This window comes from Medicago truncatula, chromosome 6 (assembly GCF_003473485.1).
Source record: "Medicago truncatula cultivar Jemalong A17 chromosome 6, MtrunA17r5.0-ANR, whole genome shotgun sequence".
In the NCBI taxonomy this organism is placed as follows: domain Eukaryota; kingdom Viridiplantae; phylum Streptophyta; class Magnoliopsida; order Fabales; family Fabaceae; genus Medicago; species Medicago truncatula.
In genome coordinates, this window is record NC_053047.1 from 10,153,722 (window position 1) to 10,175,329 (window position 21,608).

General features: G+C 32.7%; 2 protein-coding genes across 2 annotated transcripts; one reads left to right on the top strand and one right to left on the bottom strand.

The window, feature by feature from the left end:
• Positions 1-913: 913 nt before the first annotated feature.
• Positions 914-8,359, bottom strand: LOC25495830 (cationic amino acid transporter 2, vacuolar). Its single transcript, XM_013596081.3, has 14 exons — positions 8,028-8,359; positions 7,129-7,330; positions 6,592-6,676; positions 6,279-6,419; positions 5,598-5,716; positions 5,419-5,515; positions 4,729-4,901; positions 4,518-4,584; positions 3,344-3,502; positions 2,914-3,124; positions 2,474-2,579; positions 2,252-2,364; positions 2,095-2,170; positions 914-1,365 (listed from the first exon to the last, which is right to left on the bottom strand). The coding sequence occupies exons 1-14, from the start codon at positions 8,200-8,202 to the stop codon at positions 1,209-1,211; spliced, it is 1,881 nt and encodes a 626-aa protein (XP_013451535.2). The 5' UTR covers positions 8,203-8,359; the 3' UTR covers positions 914-1,208.
• A 5,952-nt stretch (positions 8,360-14,311) lies between these two features.
• LOC25495831 (histone-lysine N-methyltransferase SUVR3) lies at positions 14,312-17,895 on the top strand. Its single transcript, XM_013596082.3, has 2 exons — positions 14,312-15,473; positions 17,075-17,895. Exons 1-2 carry the CDS (start codon positions 14,588-14,590, stop codon positions 17,461-17,463), a joined length of 1,275 nt encoding a protein of 424 aa, XP_013451536.1. The 5' UTR covers positions 14,312-14,587; the 3' UTR covers positions 17,464-17,895.
• Positions 17,896-21,608: the final 3,713 nt, after the last annotated feature.

Here is a 21,608-nt window from a genome sequence, read left to right on the forward strand (position 1 = left end):
AAATATAATGCTAACTGGAACGAGTTCTACAAGTGATATTTGTTCCCTCGACAAAAAAAAAATGTTTGTGGTATTCCTCTCTCACCAAACTCAATACAAACCTCAGTAGACATGAAAGTTTTGCATAGGGGTGGCAAAACGAATCTAATCCGTCGTGTCAGCCCGTTTAGCCAATTATTTTTGGTAGATTGAGTCAAAATTTTGAACTCATTTTTTACAGTTGGTTCGTTCCACTTAACTCGTTAAAACAATGGGGCGGGGAGGGCCGTCCCGGTCTGCTTAACTCATTTTTCTTTTATTTTTAGACTTATTTTATCATTTTGGATTTATTTTGGTTGTTAGATTTATTTTATGATTTATTTTTTGTTGCAAATTTGTTTTATGTTGGCGGATTTTCCTTCTTTTGCTATTAAGTATAATTTTAAGTTCGACAATTTGTTAATTATCTTGTTTTTACCACAAATTTATTTGTCGCCTATTCTTTTATATTTTTTCATGATTAAAGCAACATAGTATTTTGTAACATTAAATTGTAAAAAAAAAATGCATTAAAAAAATTTGTTTTTTTCTCACAAAAAAAAAAATTGTTTGGTAGACCGGCCCGCCAACTCATCTACCCATCACTAAACGAGGCGGGGGTGAAATTTTGGTCTTGATCACCTAATTTGATTCGGTTTGTCTCGTCCTGTTTTAAGCAAGTTTAGACGGAATAGACTGGTCCACTTTATCATCCCTAATATTACATTACCGATTATATTGGACTCGACCTAAAGTTAGAGGAGTCAATCTAATGAATTTAATTTGTCCTCTCTTTAAAACAATTCATAAAAACTCAATAAAGCGAGTTTTTAAATCTTAATATTAATTTTTCTAAAAGAAATATTTTTTGATAAGGCAAAAGTAAGTAATAAAATTCAAGTGAGGGCTTGAACCCTTATACAGCCAAAGTGCAAAAATTACACAAAAGAAAGACAGACAAGTATAGCCACAACAGGCCAACTATTGATATTTCTTTAAAAGAAATATTGATATTAATTATACATTAGATATTTATATTAACAAATTGTTGATTGAAAAATCAACAGTACTTTCATGTAATATTCATAATTAACATGATCAATTTCTTCTTCTCTAAGTTAAAAAATACAAGAAGAAGCTATGAACATGACCTATAAACCATAAATATTTTTGCCCTAATGAGATAGGCTTTAAATAATGCTTGTGGAGGTGTAATTAGTAGTATCATCAACTTGAATAGGCTTCAAATAAACCGTATCTTTTAGAGAGCTGTGGGTTCTACCATAGAATACATAAACAAAAACTCCTAATACTAGCCATACAGATACTCGCACCCAAGTTGCACCCCTTCAAAAATATAAAACACAAATTATAGAATTAGTTAATAAAGTTGTGACATTAAAGGGACAAAAAAAGGTCCTTGTGAGAGAAAAATGCTATAGCAAATAAAATTCATAAATGATATGTTAGATATTTTATTAGACTAATTCAACTCTATAAAATTGACTTGTAATATATCAACTTGTAATGTTAGAATTGTCAAAGTCTTATAAACTTCATTTTGGGTCTAATTTAACATGGATTTGAGTTCTAAATATCCTCAATACTCTCTTCACCCTTAAAAACACAATATAATTTTTTATTTTTTATTTTTTTAAAACACTATAACATTTTTCTTTTTCTTTTTTTTAAAAAAGTAATGTTTTTTTACTAGGGGACCTATCTTTACAATTAGAGCCAAAGCCTCCAATTTTATAGGAACGGCCCTGAATCTAGTCAGCACCTTTAATGGGGTTTCCTCCTCTTAACCATATTTTATTTCATCAACAATACTCGAACCCAATACTTTGCTTAAGAGATCCGATTCAATTACACTCGAACCAATGTAATATTGATCTTTTGTGATAATTTCTTTAGAGGAGTAAATTAATGTTATTCTAACTTTCAGGGTTAACAAACTAATGTCCTCAAAGACTGACTTAATCTCACTTGATCTTTTAGAAATATATTAGATTTCTTTAAAAAATATTGAACAGAAAGTCATATATACTTTCAAATTTCAATATAGATACTTACCCAAGACTAATGAGTAAATATGAATTGATAAGAATGCAAGTTATAGGAAGCAAAGGCACCCATGGACATGTGAAACCTGAAAACAAATTGCATAGAAACATGACATTAACTCACATTGGTTGCATAAAATATTACCATAAATAAATGTAAACCATACCTCCAGTGTTTCCAAAGTTGTGTCTTGCATCATCTTGATCTATACATGTTAGGAAGACTAAGCCAGACAGAAGAAGAATGCTACCAACTCCACATAATGTAAATCTAACATAACTGAAAATAACAAAACATAAAATGTGATTTTAGTTATTCTTCTAGAAATACTTAAATGGTATGCAACATTAATAAAGTATATAATGTAAATGCTACCCTCTAAACTAACCTCAGAAGATATGTAGAAGAAGCTGCAAATGTAAGGACAAATACACCTAAACATATGACTGCTACAACACAGCCCACAATTGTTCTCCTATTAACATTATGTACATCTGCATCCATAAATTAGAGGGAAATAACTAAAACGAAACTATATATAATAACAATAAATTAGTGTAACTAAAGGAACATTAATTGCATATGTAGAGCAATAAATGTTATAATTTGCACCGACACAAACACTGAACACGACACTAGTACGTCAACACAAATACAATTTTAGAAAATTGTTTAATTTAATGTAACCGCGTGTGTTTTTTTTTACCGCGATGGTGTCGGACACTGACATGTGCCCAACACCGATACATGTCCAACATCAGGCGACATGCCTTCAACGTGATTTTGCATGATTGAGAAACTAAATAGAAAATAAAAATCAGGACTTACAGTTATCTATTGCAAGATTTTTATCAATTAAGGGTTTTTGGATCGCTTCTTTTTCATTTGTCTCCAAATGGCTCCAACCATACTCCATTGACTCAGAATCAATTGGTTCTTGTTGAGAATGGGGCAATGGGACTTCAATTGGTGGGATATATCTTACTATCAACACAGATATTGCTGCAATGGTGAATGCAAGAAGAGTACCAACACTAACCTGTAGAAGACAAGCAAAATACACTTTAGTACTATAATCTATTATTTTAAAAACCGGACCGAACTGGCCAGATTCAATATGTTAAACATAAAACCGGCTAGTTCGTCAATCGGTTTGTTTTCGGTTATACTGCAGTCTGGTTGAACCACAATCCAATTGCAGTTGGTTCAACCGGTTGAGCCGCTATTTCTAACAACTGCAAATATAGATTAGACTTACCATGCCAGCAAGTTGAGAGACATCCATGAAAAATGCCAAGGCGGCAGCAACAAGGCCGGTAACTATGGTACTCTTTACAGGAACATGGCTGTGCTTATTTATATCAGAAAAAAATGGTGGCAGCAATCCGTCCCTTGCCATAGCCATCAAAATTCTTGGCTGAGAGGCATTAAATAAAAAGCACATCAATAATTCAGCTTAAATTTTGTTTTAGTGGATCATTGATTTACTTGGAGATAATTTTTATTAGGCTGATTATTATATACTTATAGTAGGAATTTTCTTTTTTAAATGAAAATTTTCGAAAAAAGAGAAGGAATACCAAGAAACCTCATTGAGTTTATTTTATTAGAGTTTAGTACTCTCTGTTTGTTTGTTAGTTTGTTTTCTTGATGGTTGTGTTAGTGTACATATTATTTTATTTAAGTTAATCCTTTTCAAGCCATGTTAGTCTTAGGAGGTTGGAACAGATGAATGAAGCTTGTCTGATCAAGCTAGGTTGGAAATTGAAGAATGGAGATAATGCACTTTGGTGTAGTGTGCTAAAATGCAAGTAACATTTCTTTGAATATGGTGATAGCTAGACCGAGTGATTCTAGTCTATGGAAAAACTTGGTTCATTTGTGGCCAACTATGTGTTCTATGGTGCGCTAGGTTGTTCGAAATGGTGAAAGAGTTTGGGAGGATTTATGGGTGGATCAAGGGTTGCGATTTCTGATACGGACAGTAGCATACCATCTGATATGTGTGAGTGTGACTGCAAAGCTTTAGACTTTGTCGACATTGATGGAGGTTGGCGGCTACACGATCTGCAGCAGTAGCTGTCAATTGATATTGTTAACAAAATCAAATCTATACCAGCCCCTCATGAAGAGCTTGGCCCGGATAATTGAATGTGGCCTGGAGCTAAGTTGGTGAATTTTTCATATCATACACTTATCATGAATTATGTGGTTTCTTTATTGATAATGTGTCTAATGTTTGGACTCACGTGCGTGTGGAAATTAAAAGTTCCAGAGAGGATTCAATGTTGTGTGGATATCATAGAATGCATATCAGTACGGAGCATTGCTATCATTGTGGAGACATCGCGGAAACAGCTTTACATGAACATGAAATTTAACAGAAATTGCAAAACAAAATTTGAGGAGAAGAGGGTTCCAATTAGTTTTACCTGAGGCAACATTCCACCAAGCAATGATGAACAAAGTGCTGTGATAGCCCCGGCATTTATAATGTATCTGTAATTACAATCATGAAAAATGACTTAAGAAAACTAATGCATACTCAGAAAATGGTATTTTAAGAATATTTATACACAAAATGGACACATTGAATACGCTACGTAGAAATTCGTAATAGAGTTGCAAAATTGTAAAACTTACGCAGCCCATTGCATTCCATTGACAGCAAAAGCAGAAGATATAGGGGTGTTAGGATTGATATCATAGTAAGGTACTAAACCAACCACAACAATGGATACTATCATATACAATCCACAACATAGTGACAATGAAGCTGCAATTCCTAGTGGCAAATCTCTCTGAGGATTTTTCACCTGTTAGATCAAAGTTAAACGCTATTAGAAAGTTCAAACCTACTTTAAAGGTTTGAAAAAAACACGCCTGCAACTATGATCGTGGTGTCAAGATTTCTAATGTGTCCGCAACCACTTTGCGGCCACATCATTCGTATCAGTGTTTTCAAAACTAACGGAACAGTGCAATTGGTTGAACCTTGAACTGGTCATTCTGTCAGTTGGTTCAACTTATAATTGCTCGAACTGATTTGAACCGCTAATGGTCGTTCATTTTTCCCAAAAAAAAAAACTTTTTAAGAACTTATTTGTTATCAGTCATCCGATTCAACTATGGTTCAACCTGTCTCCGGTCCGGTTTTAAAAACATTGATCCGTATTTCACTGAAACTTTATGTAATATCAAGGATTGTGATGCAACCACAAAATGGCTATGGCAATTTGAAATGGTTGCAAATTTTCGCATTGGTTGTATTTGAATACAATTTGACCTATAAGGGTATATACATGAAACATAATATATTATCATGATCTATACCTCTTCGGCAGTGCTGGCAACAGCATCAAAACCAATGTATGCAAAAAAAGCTGTTGCAGAACCAGCAACCATTCCATCTACCCCAAAAGGAAAATACCTATTATTAAAACAAGAGATAAATATTATTCAGTAACCTGAAGAGACCAAATATAGAGTGGGGGTAAAGATGTAAAAGTTACCCTGTTGGGAGTTTATATCCAATCCATCCAGTTTTGAATCCTAAATAACCACCAGCTACTATGATAAACATTAAAGCACAGATATTCACTGATGTCACTATACTTTGTATCATTGTACTCTGCAGGTAATAACACTTCAAATCAAAATGAATTAAGAAAATATATTTCGATATTTGAATGGATTAGTCATAATCAATTTATAAAATGGATATATTGCATAGTAATATTAATCTTCCGATACGCCAAATGTCCGACATTGCTTGAAAATCGAGACTAAGGGTAGTTTATAAATACTAATTCTCCTCAACCCACTCCGGTGTGTTTGAACTAAGGACAAAACTGTTAGGGCTTACACATAGCCCAAAATAAACAATACATCAGAAAAGCGGTGCAGCAGACTTAAGTTCAATACATTGACACGGACTTGAGGTGCTGCTGACACACGCTTTTGCCTATTAGCTTTGATTGGACGCTACTATTCTAGTATAACAAAAAGAATCACATTGCTTGAGAACCGAGACTAAGTATAGGTTTATAAACAAGCATTCTCCTCAACCCACTGAGGCGCCTTATACAAATTCGTGAGAGTTTACAAAAGAAACTCTAGTTCATAAAGTTTAGAAAGCTAAGTTTAAAATCATATATAAATAACTATATAAAAAAAAAATTACAAAAATTTACCTCTTTGATTCCAGTACACAGGATCCAGGTGACAATGAACACCATAATTGCTGAAAGTGGGTCTACAACAATATCAATCCCAGGAATATGTTGATTGGATAAAAATCCTGGCAAGTTTTCCACACCTCCAATAAGGGCAGCCTAATCAGAAAAATATAAATTTCATATCAACACTTACATCAAATAATTTCTAGATCAACTCCTTAGAAGCATTTCAATTACCTCGAGAGATTAATATATGCAAATGCGAAGAAAAGGTAAATTGGTTTATCGCAAAAAACCTAAATAAATTAATAGAGTAAAATCACTGTACCAAATTGGGGGTTATGCCACGAGCAACAGCAGCTCCACCAATACCATATTCCAATATTAAGGACCAACCTATCAACCAAGCAACCCTGCAATATAGTACACAAAATATATCAACTCTCAGTTGACATTTAATAACCTATGCAGTCTACACTAGGACTTCAATCTTTCAATAAGCAAATTCAACATGAACTCGGATTTTCAATAAGAAAATGTATCGAAGTCTGAGTGGAACTGAACTTAGATCCCTTTCTAGATGAAAAAACGGGGTTTGGAGGGAAGGCCCCACCAAAGGTGGTCAACCTGATTCTCTGACACATATTAATCATTGAGAAAACTAGTAAATACTTCGCACCAATAATAACGTTACCGAAAAAATTATCTTTTATGAATTCGGATTCCATGCAATCAGGGGTCCCGCATTCACGCATTTGAAACATTGGTACTCATCTGATCCAGATCAGACCGTCTAAAACAATATAGATTCTAATTTATGTAATGTAAGAAATTAAGAATGTAAAGAAGGTGAATGTATAAATACCCTTCACCAAGACATATATAAGCATAATGATAAGCACTTCCAGCAGAAGGAAAACGACTAGCCAACTCAGCATAACAAAGAGCTGAAAGAGCTGCTGCTATACCAGCAACCATGAATGAAAGTGGTAAAGCTGGTCCAGCATGTTCCCTTGCCACTGTTCCAACTAGAACATATACACCAGCACCAATTGTTGCACCGACACCTGAATCAAATCACCCCCAAATTTCAATAATTAAATAAATAATTAACAACTATAAAACATAGCATACACCAAATTTAATACGAAACATGAAATTCAATCATTCATATCAAAGGGTCACTTCACCTTTTTTCTTAGGGGGTCTGAAAAATCAAAACTCAAACAAGACAGGAACCTTAAACCAGTTCAATAATATCATTAAAAAATGATTTAAATCATATCATCTTCAAAGTAAATATTTTTTTACACTGTCAACAATGAAGCACGGATACAGACACAGACACGACACGGACACTGACACGCCGACACCGCTAATAATTTAAGAAAATCACATAATTCAGTGTAATTATATTTGTCGGTGTTAGACACGACACGTGTCTGACACCGGAACACGCCTAATTCCAAGGAGTGTCCGTGCTTCATATCATAATTGTTAAATCACTATAAATGTTTTACTTTTGACATAATACCTCTAAAGTCACACATGTAATTGATTCTCATATGTTGATAGTGTAAATACTTTTTATACTGACAGTGTATATACTTTACAACAACCTTAAAGATCAAAAACAAAGTTTGAATTATGAAAAGTAAAAACAAAAGCTAGAACTGAAAAAGATCAAATCCATACAACAACCTTAACAAGATGAAAAACATGTTACAAAAGACAAAAATTTCAAGAGATTGAAAAATGAATTACCAATTGCCATAAGATGAGGAATAGTTAACTCCTTAACAAGTTGCACTCCATGATTAGAATTGTTGCTATTCTCAACCTTTTTCCTTCTAGTTAAAAACTTCCATGAACATGATGAACCTTGTCCTCCATGGTTACTACCACTACCTTCATGTGAACCATCACCAATAAAACCCATCAAAAATGTCCCTCTTTTTTTCCTTTTCTTACCGAACAAGTAATATATCAAAAATGGTTTCAGACATCAAAGTGAAGTGAATAATTATAGAAAACAAGAATAATCATAGTGGAGTGTGATAAGGGAAATAACTATATTTCATTTATTATTATAATGACATGTGTGAATAATTTGTGGATGTGAAGGTTTAAAATAAATGAAACAGAGAAAATGTTGTCCCACTTTTTGAATGGTTCTGGTGATGTTTGGTTTCTCTTTTCTTATCAATGTCTTTTTTGTGTGTCCTTTTGTGATTATGTGGTCATCTTTCTTTCCTTTTGGTTTCTTTGTATTTATAGTCACATTTTATGCTAATAAGGGAAATCCTGAAGAGTGTGAAAAAGTTTTTTTAAAAAAAGTTCTTGAAAATGATGTGTTAAATACTTTAAAATTTTAGAAGTTGATTTTTTTTCTATGTAGAATTCATCATTTATTTTAAAATAGAAAATAAAAACAAACAAACCTTGAAAAATGATTCTCTAAAGTTATATTAAGTTTTAGGATTTTTTTTCTAACTAATGCTATAGGCTTCCTTCTTGTTATGTTTATGTGTAAGATAATCTCAAAAATCATTTTCTTGAAAAATGATTTTTAGGTTTAACACACAAAAAAAAAAAAAAAGATTTTTAGGTTGAAAATGAAATATTACCTCCGTCCCTAATTATATGACCCTTTTGAAAAAATAACGGGAATTAAGATAGTGGATATTTGTATTAAATATGTTTGTAATTATTACTCCCTCCGTCCCAAATTGTATGACGTTTTGGGCATTTCACACATATTAAGAAATGTAATTAATATTGTGTGGGAAAGAGATATTATGAGTTGTTTTACAAAATTGTCCTTAATAAATGATATGGGAAAGATAAATGAAAGAATTGAAAAAAGAAAGAGTAATAAATAGTTAAGGATATAATAGGAAAAATAACATTAATGTTTCATTGGTATTGTAAAGCGACATATAATTTGGGACAAATATTTTTTCTAAAGTGACATACAATTTGGGACGGAGGGGGTATTGTTTTTACAATTTTATCCTTTAAAAGAGAGAGTTGGTTTATGTTTTCAACATGTTATTTATTGTTGATCGAAGAAAAAAATGTATAATAAATAGGGGCATGTATGTAAAGAAATAATTAATGTAGTTGGAAATAGCAAATGAGTCTTATAAAAAAGGACAAAAAAAATTCTCAAAAGGTCTTATAATTAGGAACGGAGGTAGTAATTATTTTGACTAACTTATAAATACATTTTCATACCCTATAATTGTTTAGGTGTATCCAACATCCAACTATTTGACCCACGTCATATTTAAGATTAAATGTTTTTTAAAGTGGATTCAAAATTTTAAATATTAATTTTCTCTTACAGAAAATGGGTTAGCCAATACCTAAACACGAATAAAAAATTAATCTTAAAAAACATAAAGTCAATTCAGGTCATTAAAATAAGATAAAACCAATACATTATGATCATGAATTTGAGGAATAAAACATATGAAATGCTAACCGGTGCCCTCGTGGCACCAGTTAAGGATATGAAAAAAGAAATTACATAATAGTTAATGCATTGAAATTGTATAATTAATTTAAAATAAAGTTAAAAGCAGTTTCCTTTTATGGTAATAATTCCATTTTATAATATGTTTAATCAGTACCCCAGAGTCATCGGTTAGCGGCACCCTTAAAACATAAGGCGTTTCTTTGGTTAGACAATGAACGTTGAACAACAAGATTGACTTGTGTTCTACTATAAACATCACATTAAGGCTTAAAAAACAAAATGATAAGGAAAAATATTCCTTAATGACAACACCTAATTTAATTTAGAGATGCATGTCATGTGTGCAATAATTTCATAGTCGGTGCTTATAATGACACTTTGTAAACTCAATCCATTATAAAATTCAATGGAAACCCAAGTTTCTAGGAAGGATAATTTTATTAAGCAATGAAATACTAAATAGTAGTAGTATATTGTAATATATTTTTGAAATTTGAAAATGCAACAATATGTAGTAAAGATACACCAAGTTATTGAGTGTAGAGTAAAAAATACACCAAGTTATTGTTTATTTAAATTCGTTAATTAACTTTTTTTTACAGGAAACTTCATTAATTAACTTATTCAAAAAGCTTCTTTCACCAACAACAATTTTAAAAATTAAAAATTGGAAGAACACAATGATTGGTTGTTATTTACCCCACCTGGACAGAGACTGCTGGATGACATGTGATTGGCTTCATTGAACTATAATATAATGGCAAATTCTATGGTACACCCAATATATTTGAGTGTACCGGTACACCCATTCTTTAAATTAATAGTTAAATGAGTTGTTTTTTGAAGAAAAATATTATTTTTTTTATCATTTATAATTATAATAACTAAATCTGATTCATCAAAAGTGTCAACGAAATAAAATTATTATTTTTTTAATTTTTATCACTCATAATTGAGAACATTTATTATTATTTTTTACGATAATATGTAAAAAAAAGTTACTATGATTCTTATAAACATTAAATGATGTTTTTTCTTATGAAATGTTGTTCTATAAAATATAAATATTGATAAATACTTATTTACTACATAAAAAATGATCATTAATTTATAAAATTAAGATGCAAGAGTACCGATACACCTCATCTTATGAGTGTACCGTAGAAGTTCCCTAATATAATATATTAGTTTTTCAGAAACGTGGTTCTTTACGTATCGGTGCAAAATTATTACACCAATAATTGATGAATAAACATCATGACTCACAGTGACAAAATCACATGAACCACACTACGAAATTTTCTTCTAGTCAAATTATTTATTAATCCTTGACTTGATGGCCACTAAAATTTCTAGTATTTTTTTTTGTTAACCTTTTAGTTTTTAAGGATAGGGGGCCTTAGTAATCTAGAGTTTAATCGGAAGGTGTGTAAAGTCTGACTAATAATTATTCCACTTAAAAATTGAAATCAGGTTCAACAATTCGTTCTTTAGTAAAACTCATAAACAATTTGAATTTAATTGTTTGGTTAAATAAATTTCTAGCATTTTTTTTTGCTCATTCTCCCGTTAAACTTTTACATATTCTTAAATTTTGTTTTGAACATATATACATAGACCTTTCGATAATAAAGGTTCACATTTAAACTCATTTTTAGAGATTCATCTTACATGTATACCATGAAATTTTTAAGGTTAATATATGTTTGTCCTTCTGTAATATTAGCGATTTTTGGTTTACCATCCTGTAAAAAAAAAATGTTTAGATTCCAACCTGTAATTTGAAAGATTTTTTGTTTTGGACCTTTATGAATTTTGACTGTACAAAGTCGACGATATGATAGGGGGTAAACCAAAATATCAATGATATGACAAGGGGTAAACTGAAATTCTCTCAAATTACAGGGGGCAAAAGTACCTTAAATTTTGTAATTTGATGTCATGAAGGTTCAAAATCAAAAAATCTTCAAATTACATTTACAGGGTGGTAAACCGGAAATTTACTAATATTATAGGGGTTAAACATATATTAACCCAAATTTTTATAGTCTTTTATTATGTATGAATTTTAGCATAAAAACGTATACTGAAGTAGTATTCTGATTGCAGCCATAAAAATTGAAATTATATTCCATGTTGTTAGCAATTTTTTACAATAAATGTTGGGTCAAATCAAGATAGTTTGATATTGATTAAACGATCATTGTCGTGTGACTGTGAAGATTTGCTGAAGACGTAAATCTGAATCCATGTTTCCATAATAGTAAGCAATATCACATAGACAAGGTGGCAAAACAGTATTGATGGGATGTTATACCAAAAAATCAGTTCAAGATTATTAGAGAAAAACAATAATGGGATTTCATATGATGGGCTACTTATCGAATTTTTTTTTTTTCTGCCCTTATTTAATTCCAAAAATACAAAAATGCCCTAGTTTTAAAAAAAATTGCATAAATGCCCTACTTTTGATACCTTGCAACCCCCACTTGCGGGGTACCTTAAAAAAATTTTAAAAATTAACTACCCCGCAAGTGGGACTTGCGGCCTCCTTTTTTTTTTTTTTTTTTTTTTTTTAAAATTAAATAACTATAACTACACGCCTATATTTTTTTTTTTTATTTTTAAAATTAATAGATTGTCACCCCCACTTGCGGGGTAGGCTGGCTTAATTTTTTTTTTAAATTTTTTTAATACCCCGCAAGTGGGGCTTGCGGGTTTGTTTTTTGTTTTTTTTTTTAATTTTATTAATAATAATAATAATAATAATATGTAGTGGAAATATATATATATGTAGTGTAAGGTCGTCCACCAATTACTCGCATTAGGACCGAGATGGACGATGTGGAAACTGAGAGAAGATGCGGTATTTGTAGGATGACTGGTCATTCCCGCAAAGATTGCATTAATATTAGACATCAGTAGAAATTTAGTCTTTATTTTGTTTATAGGATGTCTAGTGATTAATATTATTATTATTATTAATATTATTATTATTATTATTATTAATAATAATTACTATTATTATTATTATTATTATTATTATTAAAATTAAAAAAAAAAACAAAAAACAAACCCGCAAGCCCCACTTGCGGGGTATTAAAAAAATTTAAAAAAAAAATTAAGCCTACCCCGCAAGTGGGGGTGGCAATGTGTTAATTTTTAAAAAAAAAAAAAAAAAAATATAGGCGTGTAGTTATAGTTATTTAATTTTAAAAAAAAAAAAAAAAAAAAAGGAGGCCGCAAGTCCCACTTGCGGGGTAGTTAATTTTTAAAATTTTTTTAAGATACCCCGCAAGTGGGGGTTGCAAGGTATCAGTAAATTCTGAAAAGTAGGGCATTTATGCAATTTTTTTCAAAACTAGGGCATTTTTGTATTTTTGGAATTAAATAAGGGCAGAAAAAAAAAAATTTCCTACTTATCTCTTATTTGATATTTCACGTAGTGGCTCAACGACAAAATATTTCTAGAAATGACATTTGAAAATCCTATACAAAATGAGAAAATTCTTTGTAATATCTCTTTAGAGAAATGATTAATCATCATCATGATAATGCCAAATAATATTAAAGAAACCCATGTGAGATGTCTTCCTTTTTAAAGAAGTGAGTTTAGTGTGATAGAGAGCTAGAACTACCTTAAAGTGTCGGTAAACATGGCATCCATGGATATAGAGAGAAAAGCTTGAAAAACTATTGTATTGATTATAGTTGAAATGATACAAGAATGAAAAAGATAGGTACAAATGAGTCAACCATGTGACTTATATAGTAACTAAACTAGTGTCCTAATTAACTATATCATCATTCTTAATATAAAGGAAATAAAAGAAACACAAGCAATAAAATAATAAAGAAAAAGAAAGATAAATTAACTAAAGAAAATAAAATAACATTTTGATTCATTTGATTGCTAGCATGGTGTGTCAAAGACACTATATATAGGAAGGATAATGGATAACAATCCTAATTGGCGACTAAAAATCAAAAGGTCCAACTAAAAACAAATCAAAGAAAGACAAACTAATATAATTTTACTTCTAAATTAAATAGCTAAATTATTTATTTTAATCTAATTGCACTATATAACATAGTACATGTTTGGTCTTGCAACTGTGATAATCAAACATATGTTGAATATCACATCACATCAACATAGAAGCTGGGTTTTGTTGTTTCTTATTATCACGGAGGAACATGCATTGGGACGCGAGATAATGGATGCTAACCGTCCATCCAACCAAACACGTTCTTAGTAAGATATTATATTGAGAGAAAAAAAAAACTATTTCTTTGACACAAATAAATTTAAACTTTGTCCTCGTGAGTTTAACTCAATTGGTATGAACAATATATAATATATGTAAGGTCCGGGGTTCGAACTCCGACCACCACCAAAAATATATTTAAACTTTGGAGTATAGTAGAAAAAGATACACTTCACCCCTCTTTGTGGGTAAAACTGAAAGAAGAAAAAAATAACTATTTTGACAACACAAAACGACGGTTATACAATTTTATTTTTCTATTTTTGATTGCGGCATAAGAGTTGAATATGATGATGAATACTCCAGCGGAAAAAATGTTTATTTTCTGGCTACATGGTGGGTAGTAATGAAACAGTTGATATTTCTCATTTATAATTTGTTAATGATACCCCTCTCAACTCCCGATCGTGTAAACCTGGGGTATTTCAGACAATCTCATTAACACATGAGCAATCCAAGGATTCCAAAGAGCAATTTTTGAATTGTTTTGGAGAGAGGTCTTAAGGCATTAAAAGAGCCTCGTATTCTTTCACTATTCATACCCCTCTCAAAAACAGTAATTTCATCATACACAGATGAAGATTCCCAGAAAATCGAGTAGTAGCAATGGTGATTCAAACTCTTCATCGTCATCATTTCTTGTTCAACACGCAACCCTAATTCTACCATACCTAACCCATACACAACTCGCCAACATCTCCCTAACCTGCAAATCACTCTATAAACTCACCCAAATCATCACCCTCCGTCGCATTTCCGACGCTTCCAGAACCTTCGAGAATTATCCAATCCCATTTTTCAATACCAACAACAACAACAACCCTCCTTACTCCTACTTTCTCTACACACCTTCCCTTATTCTCTCTCACAACACCCCCAATTATCAACCATGGGGTGCTGGAGAGGGTGCTTTTGTCATTTCAGATGATGGGTCGGTGAGATTTGGTGTTGGTTGTGATTTTGAAGGTGTTTGTGAAAATGGGTCAGTGAGTTTTGGTGTTGGATGTAATTTTCAAGGTGTATGTGATGATGGGTCTGTGGGAGATGGTGGGGGTAGTTCAGTAATTTCACCAATTCCGCCTAGAACGATCCATGATGTTGGGTTGGTGAGATTTGGTGTTGGATGTGAAAATGGGAAGGTGGAAAGCGGTGGAATGAGTTCAGTTATTTCACCAGTGCCGCTTAGAACGGTTGACGATGATGAGTCGGTGAGTTTTGGTGTGGGATGTGAGTGTGAAGGTATTTGTGATGATGAGTGTATGTGTTTTTCTGATGATGGGGTTGATGGTATTGGAAGAGAGTGTGGGTTGGATTGTTTATGTGGGATGGAGTGTGGGAATAGGGTGAGTCAAAATGGGGTTAATGTCAGGGTTAAGATTGTTTGGTGTGGTGGTGGGAAAGGGTGGGGTTTGTTTGCGAATCAGGTTGTGCGTAAAGAGGAGTTTTTGTTTCAATATGCAGGTATAAGTTTCATTGTTTTTATTAAGTGATTGTTTGATTGATTCTAGGATTGTAACTTTGGTTCTTATGTATGTTTTAGTGTTTTTGAGTAGGATTGATTTGAATTTGAACGTGGAATATTGATTCTAGAATCGTATAGTTGATTATGATGTGTTTTTGTGTTTTAGAGTTGGAATGATTTTTCCATTAGAAATTTAGAATTGATCTGAAATTGGAGCTGGAATTTAGAGATTTTGCGTTCATGATAGAAGCTAGAATTGATGCTAGAAATCATAAAGTGCTTGTTTGGATATATGTTGGTTTGACGTTTCTCGCGTCACAATGTGTTGTCAAGCTTAAGATTTTGAATTACGTTTATCTTATTTGTATCAGTATATGTCTGTGTGATGTGTACTTGTGTGTGTGTGTGTGCACACACTTTTGAATTTGTATTTAATTTTTAGGTAAGAAATTCTCAATCTCAGCATAAACAAAGTCGCGAACTAGAAAACACGAACAAGCTCATTGTTTCAAATTGCAAAGAACATAACAGACCAAAAAGGTGAATAATCTGATGAGTTAAAAACTACCTCTACCAAGTTCAATCCAGGTCCATCTAGGGGAAGCCAGTCCGGCAAATCCGATCACCAAGTATTTTCTGGTTTTTCATATGGAATTGAACCTTGTTGCCAACAACTTGTTGGTATAATTCATCAATTTTACTTCTTCTACATGCTAGAATGCGATCAATCCACATTCTCAAGTAGAACAAAACCACTGTACATTTTCAATTGCCATTTTGACAACCTTCCCTTGAGTGAAATATTAAGTTTTCAGTGCAAGCTGAGCTGTATTTTACCCTAATCATTAGCTTGTTAAGATGACGGTCTATAGGTCAAGGGTGAAGTCTTGGATTTGATATTTCTATGTAAAAAATTACTTTCTAGGTGCTCTAAGAAATCGGGAGGTTTTATACTATAGTAGGAACACGGGTCTTTGGTTTTAGCAACCCGCATAGAAGGCAAAATCAATTTGCAAATTGCAATATGTTGAGTAGGAATATTTGAAATCCATAATATAAACTGCGTGGATTTTTGAATTTAAGTCAGTATATAAGGTACTTTTTATATTTTGACTAATATAGGGAATCGAAAGGCATTTTATTTTGATGACGATGCCCCTGAGATGGTGACATTATCAAATATGAGTCTATGTGAATGACTTATTTGAGCTTATCTCCTAACACAAGCACTTGTGAGACACTTGTGAGACTGTTTGGGAAACAACTTATGACATGTCCATAAGCTGTTTTCAACTTATTTCCATAAGCTCTCCGAAACAGTTTATGAAAACAAATTGTAGCTTATATGAAAACAATTCGACTCTATGTTATCTTTTGTTATACAAATAGCTTATATATAAGCGCTGATGTTATAAGCGGTTAATTAAATTGTTTATCCAAACAGAGCCATATATATGCATATGAACTAAAGAGTTGTGTGAAGATTGATAGAAACTACCTCCCAGTGTTTGCTATGTTAGTTGCGTTTTTATGCATCTCATTTTCTTTTTCCCCACATAAATGCTTGTAAAATTAAATTCTGGTTTTCTGTGTGAAAAAGGTGAACTATTGACAACCACGGAAGCACAGAGGAGACAACAACATTACGATGAACTGGCATCGCGTGGTCGTTTCTCGTCTGCTCTTTTAGTAGTAAGGGAACATCTTCCATCAGGAAAGGCATGTTTGAGATTGAACATAGACGCAACAAGAATCGGAAACGTTGCCCGGTTTGTAAATCATTCATGCGATGGTGGTAATTTAAGCACAAAGCTAGTCAGAAGTACAGGAGCTTTGTTCCCCCGCCTTTGCTTCTTTGCTTCGAAAGATATCCAAAAAGATGAAGAGCTTGCTTTTAGCTATGGAGAAATCAGGAAAAGGTCCAATGGGCGGCTGTGTCACTGCAACAGCCCTTCTTGCCTTGGAACATTGCCCTCAGAAGACACTTGAAAGTAGAAACATGTAGGAATTTTTATTTTGGTTTTAATGAGATGATGATGGGGAGGGGGGTCATTTTGGGGGTTGATATTGTGTGTATCAGGAAAGGGTAGTTTTCATGAATTTCACAATAGTTCATAGCATCATTGCAACAGCAACTATGTAGCACCAACATGTATCAGTGTTTGACACTGACTTAACACCAGCACTTGTGGCTACATTCAATTCAATCACTTCTAGTTTCTCCGATCATTACCGGTGTCTATGTGTTAGTGTCAATGTCATGTCTGTGTTTGTAATTCATACAGCAACAATCTCCTTAATAGTTAATATCCCCATAACAGTTGGGAGAGTGTTACTTAACTACTGATATCTTTATGTCGAGCCTTGGTTGCATAAAATGCGATTAACTTCTGATACGAATTGCAATTGAGGCATTTTTCATTACTGATGAAATTTATTGACTGTCTTTATGTTTAGCTGTTTACTCATAAATTATTTAAGTTTATTTATTACCTTGATGCTAGGATTTAGGACTTTGAAATTATAACAATACAGATATTTTACAGTCCATCAAGAGGCTTAAACAAAGGAATACATAGTTCATTGTAGAAACAATTTTCAAATGTTTGATGGATTTATATATAAACATTATCCTTGAGAATAATGTTATGCGGGATAAATGATGCAACAAAAAGAAACAAAAAATGGAAACTCATTGATGATGATGGTGAAGCAATATTGTTGAAGACTTGTTGAATCATGCTTTCTTCTTAATTGTCTCCCTGATGATAAGAGAACCTGGAGTTTTGAAAAGGCTGAAAGCTCTGTGATGAGGATGCTGTCTCCTTTGTGGTATCAAAACCAGGGTTGAAGTTGTTCATGTTCATTAGGTTGTTGGTGGCAGCAAGAACAGGGTTGAAGTTGTTCATGTTCATGAGATCCTCGATGGAAGGAGATGGATTGTTGGCGTATGCTGGTTCCACAGATACATTGAAGTTTGGTTGCTGTAGCATTTGCTGATGCTGCAGGTCTGTGGTTTGAAGAGCATTCACATATGCAAATCCGTTGTTCATCTGCTGCTGAGCTTTCATCATTGAGACCTCTGCTTGCAGTGCCTTCACCTGGATTGGCCATAAGGTAAGTTATTCATTATTCATGCATGAATAAAATTCTTGATGCTTTTTTTTATATACCTTTTACTTTTGTCCCATATATTTTGATTTTTGTTAAAAAGAAATTAAATGGAGGTTTATTTAATCTAGGCATGCAATTTTTTTATTTTTTTCATCTAAAGTGAACAATTGCTTAACCCACTTGGGTTAGCCTGGTGGTGTTGATTTGGGACCTTAGAGAGTACTCCTCTCTGCAAGTGGACGGCGAGATTGGATACCGAGTTTAAAAAAAAAAATTAACATTCACTTTAAAGAGTAAAATAAGACATTTCAATTGTTGATGAGAAAATTAGCAGGTGATATTTCGAACCATTTATGACTTATTATGTATGTACAGGCAATATCTTTTATTTCTTACAGATGTTAAAATAGTTGTTTACTTTTAATTAGGAAAATATAAATGTACAATCTTTGAAATGTATTTTTAACATTTTGAGCAGAAAAATCTTTTTTTAACTCTCCAGTATTATGGAATAGAATTGTTGCCTTACCGAAAACGAAGTGTTTCTGTAAATGGTTTATTAAAGGTGAATAGAAGCTGCAAAAGATAGATAAATATTCTACTTAACCTGTTTCTTCAAAGCACAAATGGTGGACACACAACCATTAATTGGATCAGATATCCTTGCCTGAGCCTCATAGGTTATAGTCTCCATTGCTTTTTTGTGGTGGTTAGTTGGAATAGTGGACAAGTGCTTCGACACATTGCCAGCTCCAAAGACCTTGTGCACAGCTGCAAAGCTAGCTTCATTTTGTTTTTTACCAAAGTAGGGTGCAAAGATGCATCGATTAGTACACTTCCTCTTCAAGTGCTTGCAAGCCCCACACGGTATCGATATATCTGCCATAGAGAATCACTGACAAATACTCTCAATGTAACTATAGGCGCCACACTTGCAGATCGCAATTTATAACATTGTTGGGTGGATGCTTATATGTGACGATTTGTGAGGGGAGTGAACGTTGGTCATGTGAATGTGGTTGGCAACGTGAATGATGTGGTGAGATTTTTGTTGTATATGTGAGAAAGAAAGAATTCAAGGTTGGTGAGGGAGTGTTGAATAGCACGTGGTAAGGGGTGTACATGACGTGATTAAAGTATTAGTTATTGGCGTGTTTGTTAGATTGCGTGAATAAAATATTGACAGGGTGGGAAAATCGTCTGTGTGAAACTTACTTGGAAAGGTTATCTTCGTGGAGAGTACAAGGAAAAAAAAGGGCAGCCCGATGCATTAAAGCTCCCGTATTTGCAGGGTTCGGAAAGGGGTCCTACCATTTTGATGTAAAGTAGGCAGCCTTACCCTGTTTTTTACACAAGAGGCTGTTTTTTTGCTTCATTAACTGAAGCTAGATATAACCCTACGCTCATATAGTGTTTGATTGGATATACGTTGGCTTGGCGTTTCTCGTGTTCCAATGTGTTGTCGTCGTGAATTTTAAGCAACAAATTCTAGCTTTGACGTAATCGGGCAATAGTTTCCTTTTTGACGTGGTTCCAAACAAGCACAAAGTTGATTCCTTTATGGAGTAGAATTGATTTTTCCTCTATAATTAACTATAACTTGAATTTGGCATTTGGAGTTCTTGTCTACAGAGCAGAAACTAGGATTGATTACATAATCATAAAGTTGAAGCTGAAATATGGAGCTTTTGTCTTCATAATAGAAGCTAGAATTGATTCTAGAATTTGAAAGTTAATTCCGATGTGTTTTAGTGTTTTCAAGTGGAATTGATTTTCCTTCTGGAAAAGATTCTTAGTTCAAGCTGAAATTTTGATTTTTTTACTCCATAATCAACTTTTAGTTTAAATTTATTGTTTAATTAAATTTTACGTAAATGTATTATAACATATATCACTTTACTTTCAATTCACTTTAACCAAAATCAATTAAGGAAGCTAAATCTCTTTCATCAAGTTGAATATAATTATTTCTTTAAAATAAGATATTACTTTGAATAGGACTGGCTTGTGTTTGCTATTAATAGGAATAAAGAATAATGTAATTTTGAGTCTCTATAGTCATCAGTATAGCCACCATAGATGCTGGTATAGCGCAACACCTCCTAGCATTAGGTTTTTTAGTATCTGATGTAGGCTGTAGCAGCTAAGTAGCAGAGAAAATCACTGTATTTTCAAGTAGAATAAAATCATTGTACATTTTGACTTGCCATTTTTTACAACCTTCCCTTAAATGATAATCTTAGAGGTTCTCATTGAAAACTGAGTTGTATTCTACTCTAATCCATAGCTTGTTAACATGATAGGCTATAGGTTAAGAGTAAGGTCTTCGGTCTGATATTTCTATGTAAAAAATCTCTTTTTAGGTACTATACGCAATCAAGAGATTTTACTATAATAGGAAGGCAAGTATTTAGGTTTGGCGACCCGATTAGAAGGCAGAATCAATATTTAATATGTTGAGATGGGATATTTAAAATTCACAAATATAAACTGCTTGTGACTGGTGTTACGGAAGAATCGAACAATTTAAACACGCATCGTATGAAGGAGAGTAATGCGAACCAATTTGGATTTAAGTTAGTAGTTATGGTACCTTTGATATTTTGACATAGATAAGTAATTGAAAGGAACTTTATTTTTATGGTAACCCTAAGATGCCAAGGGTATTAAATATATGAATGTCAACTAAAGATTTGTCTGAACATTGATAGAAACTACCTTCTAATGTTTGCTAATGTTAAAGTGATTGTCTCTGATAGCTTTTAGTTGTGTTTTTATGCATGGCTGTATTCCTCTTTTTAATCTCCACATGAATGCTTGTAAAATTGATTTGTGGTTTTCTGTGCGAAAAAAAGGTGAACTATTGACAACCAAGGAAGCACGGAAGAGACAGATATATTACGATGAACGTTGTCCTCAGAAGACACTTGAAAGTTGAAACATGTAGCAATTTTTATTTTCGTTTTAATGAGATGGGGTGGGGACTTCATTACACAATCGAGATTGAGTGTATCAGGAAA

Excerpts from the sequence above, each read along its gene's own strand:
- LOC25495830 (XM_013596081.3), bottom strand. The coding sequence starts at position 8,202 with ATGGGTTTTATTGGTGATGGTTCACATGAAGGTAGTGGTAGTAACCAT. Across the intron at positions 7,331-8,027 it reads TCCTCATCTTATGGCAATTG|GTGTCGGTGCAACAATTGGT; the intron begins GTAATTCATTTT and ends GATTTGATTCAG. Across the intron at positions 5,717-6,278 it reads TGTGTACTGGAATCAAAGAG|AGTACAATGATACAAAGTAT; the intron begins GTAAATTTTTGT and ends TATTACCTGCAG.
- LOC25495831 (XM_013596082.3), top strand. The coding sequence starts at position 14,588 with ATGAAGATTCCCAGAAAATCGAGTAGTAGCAATGGTGATTCAAACTCT. Across the intron at positions 15,474-17,074 it reads GTTTTTGTTTCAATATGCAG|GTGAACTATTGACAACCACG; the intron begins GTATAAGTTTCA and ends TGTGTGAAAAAG.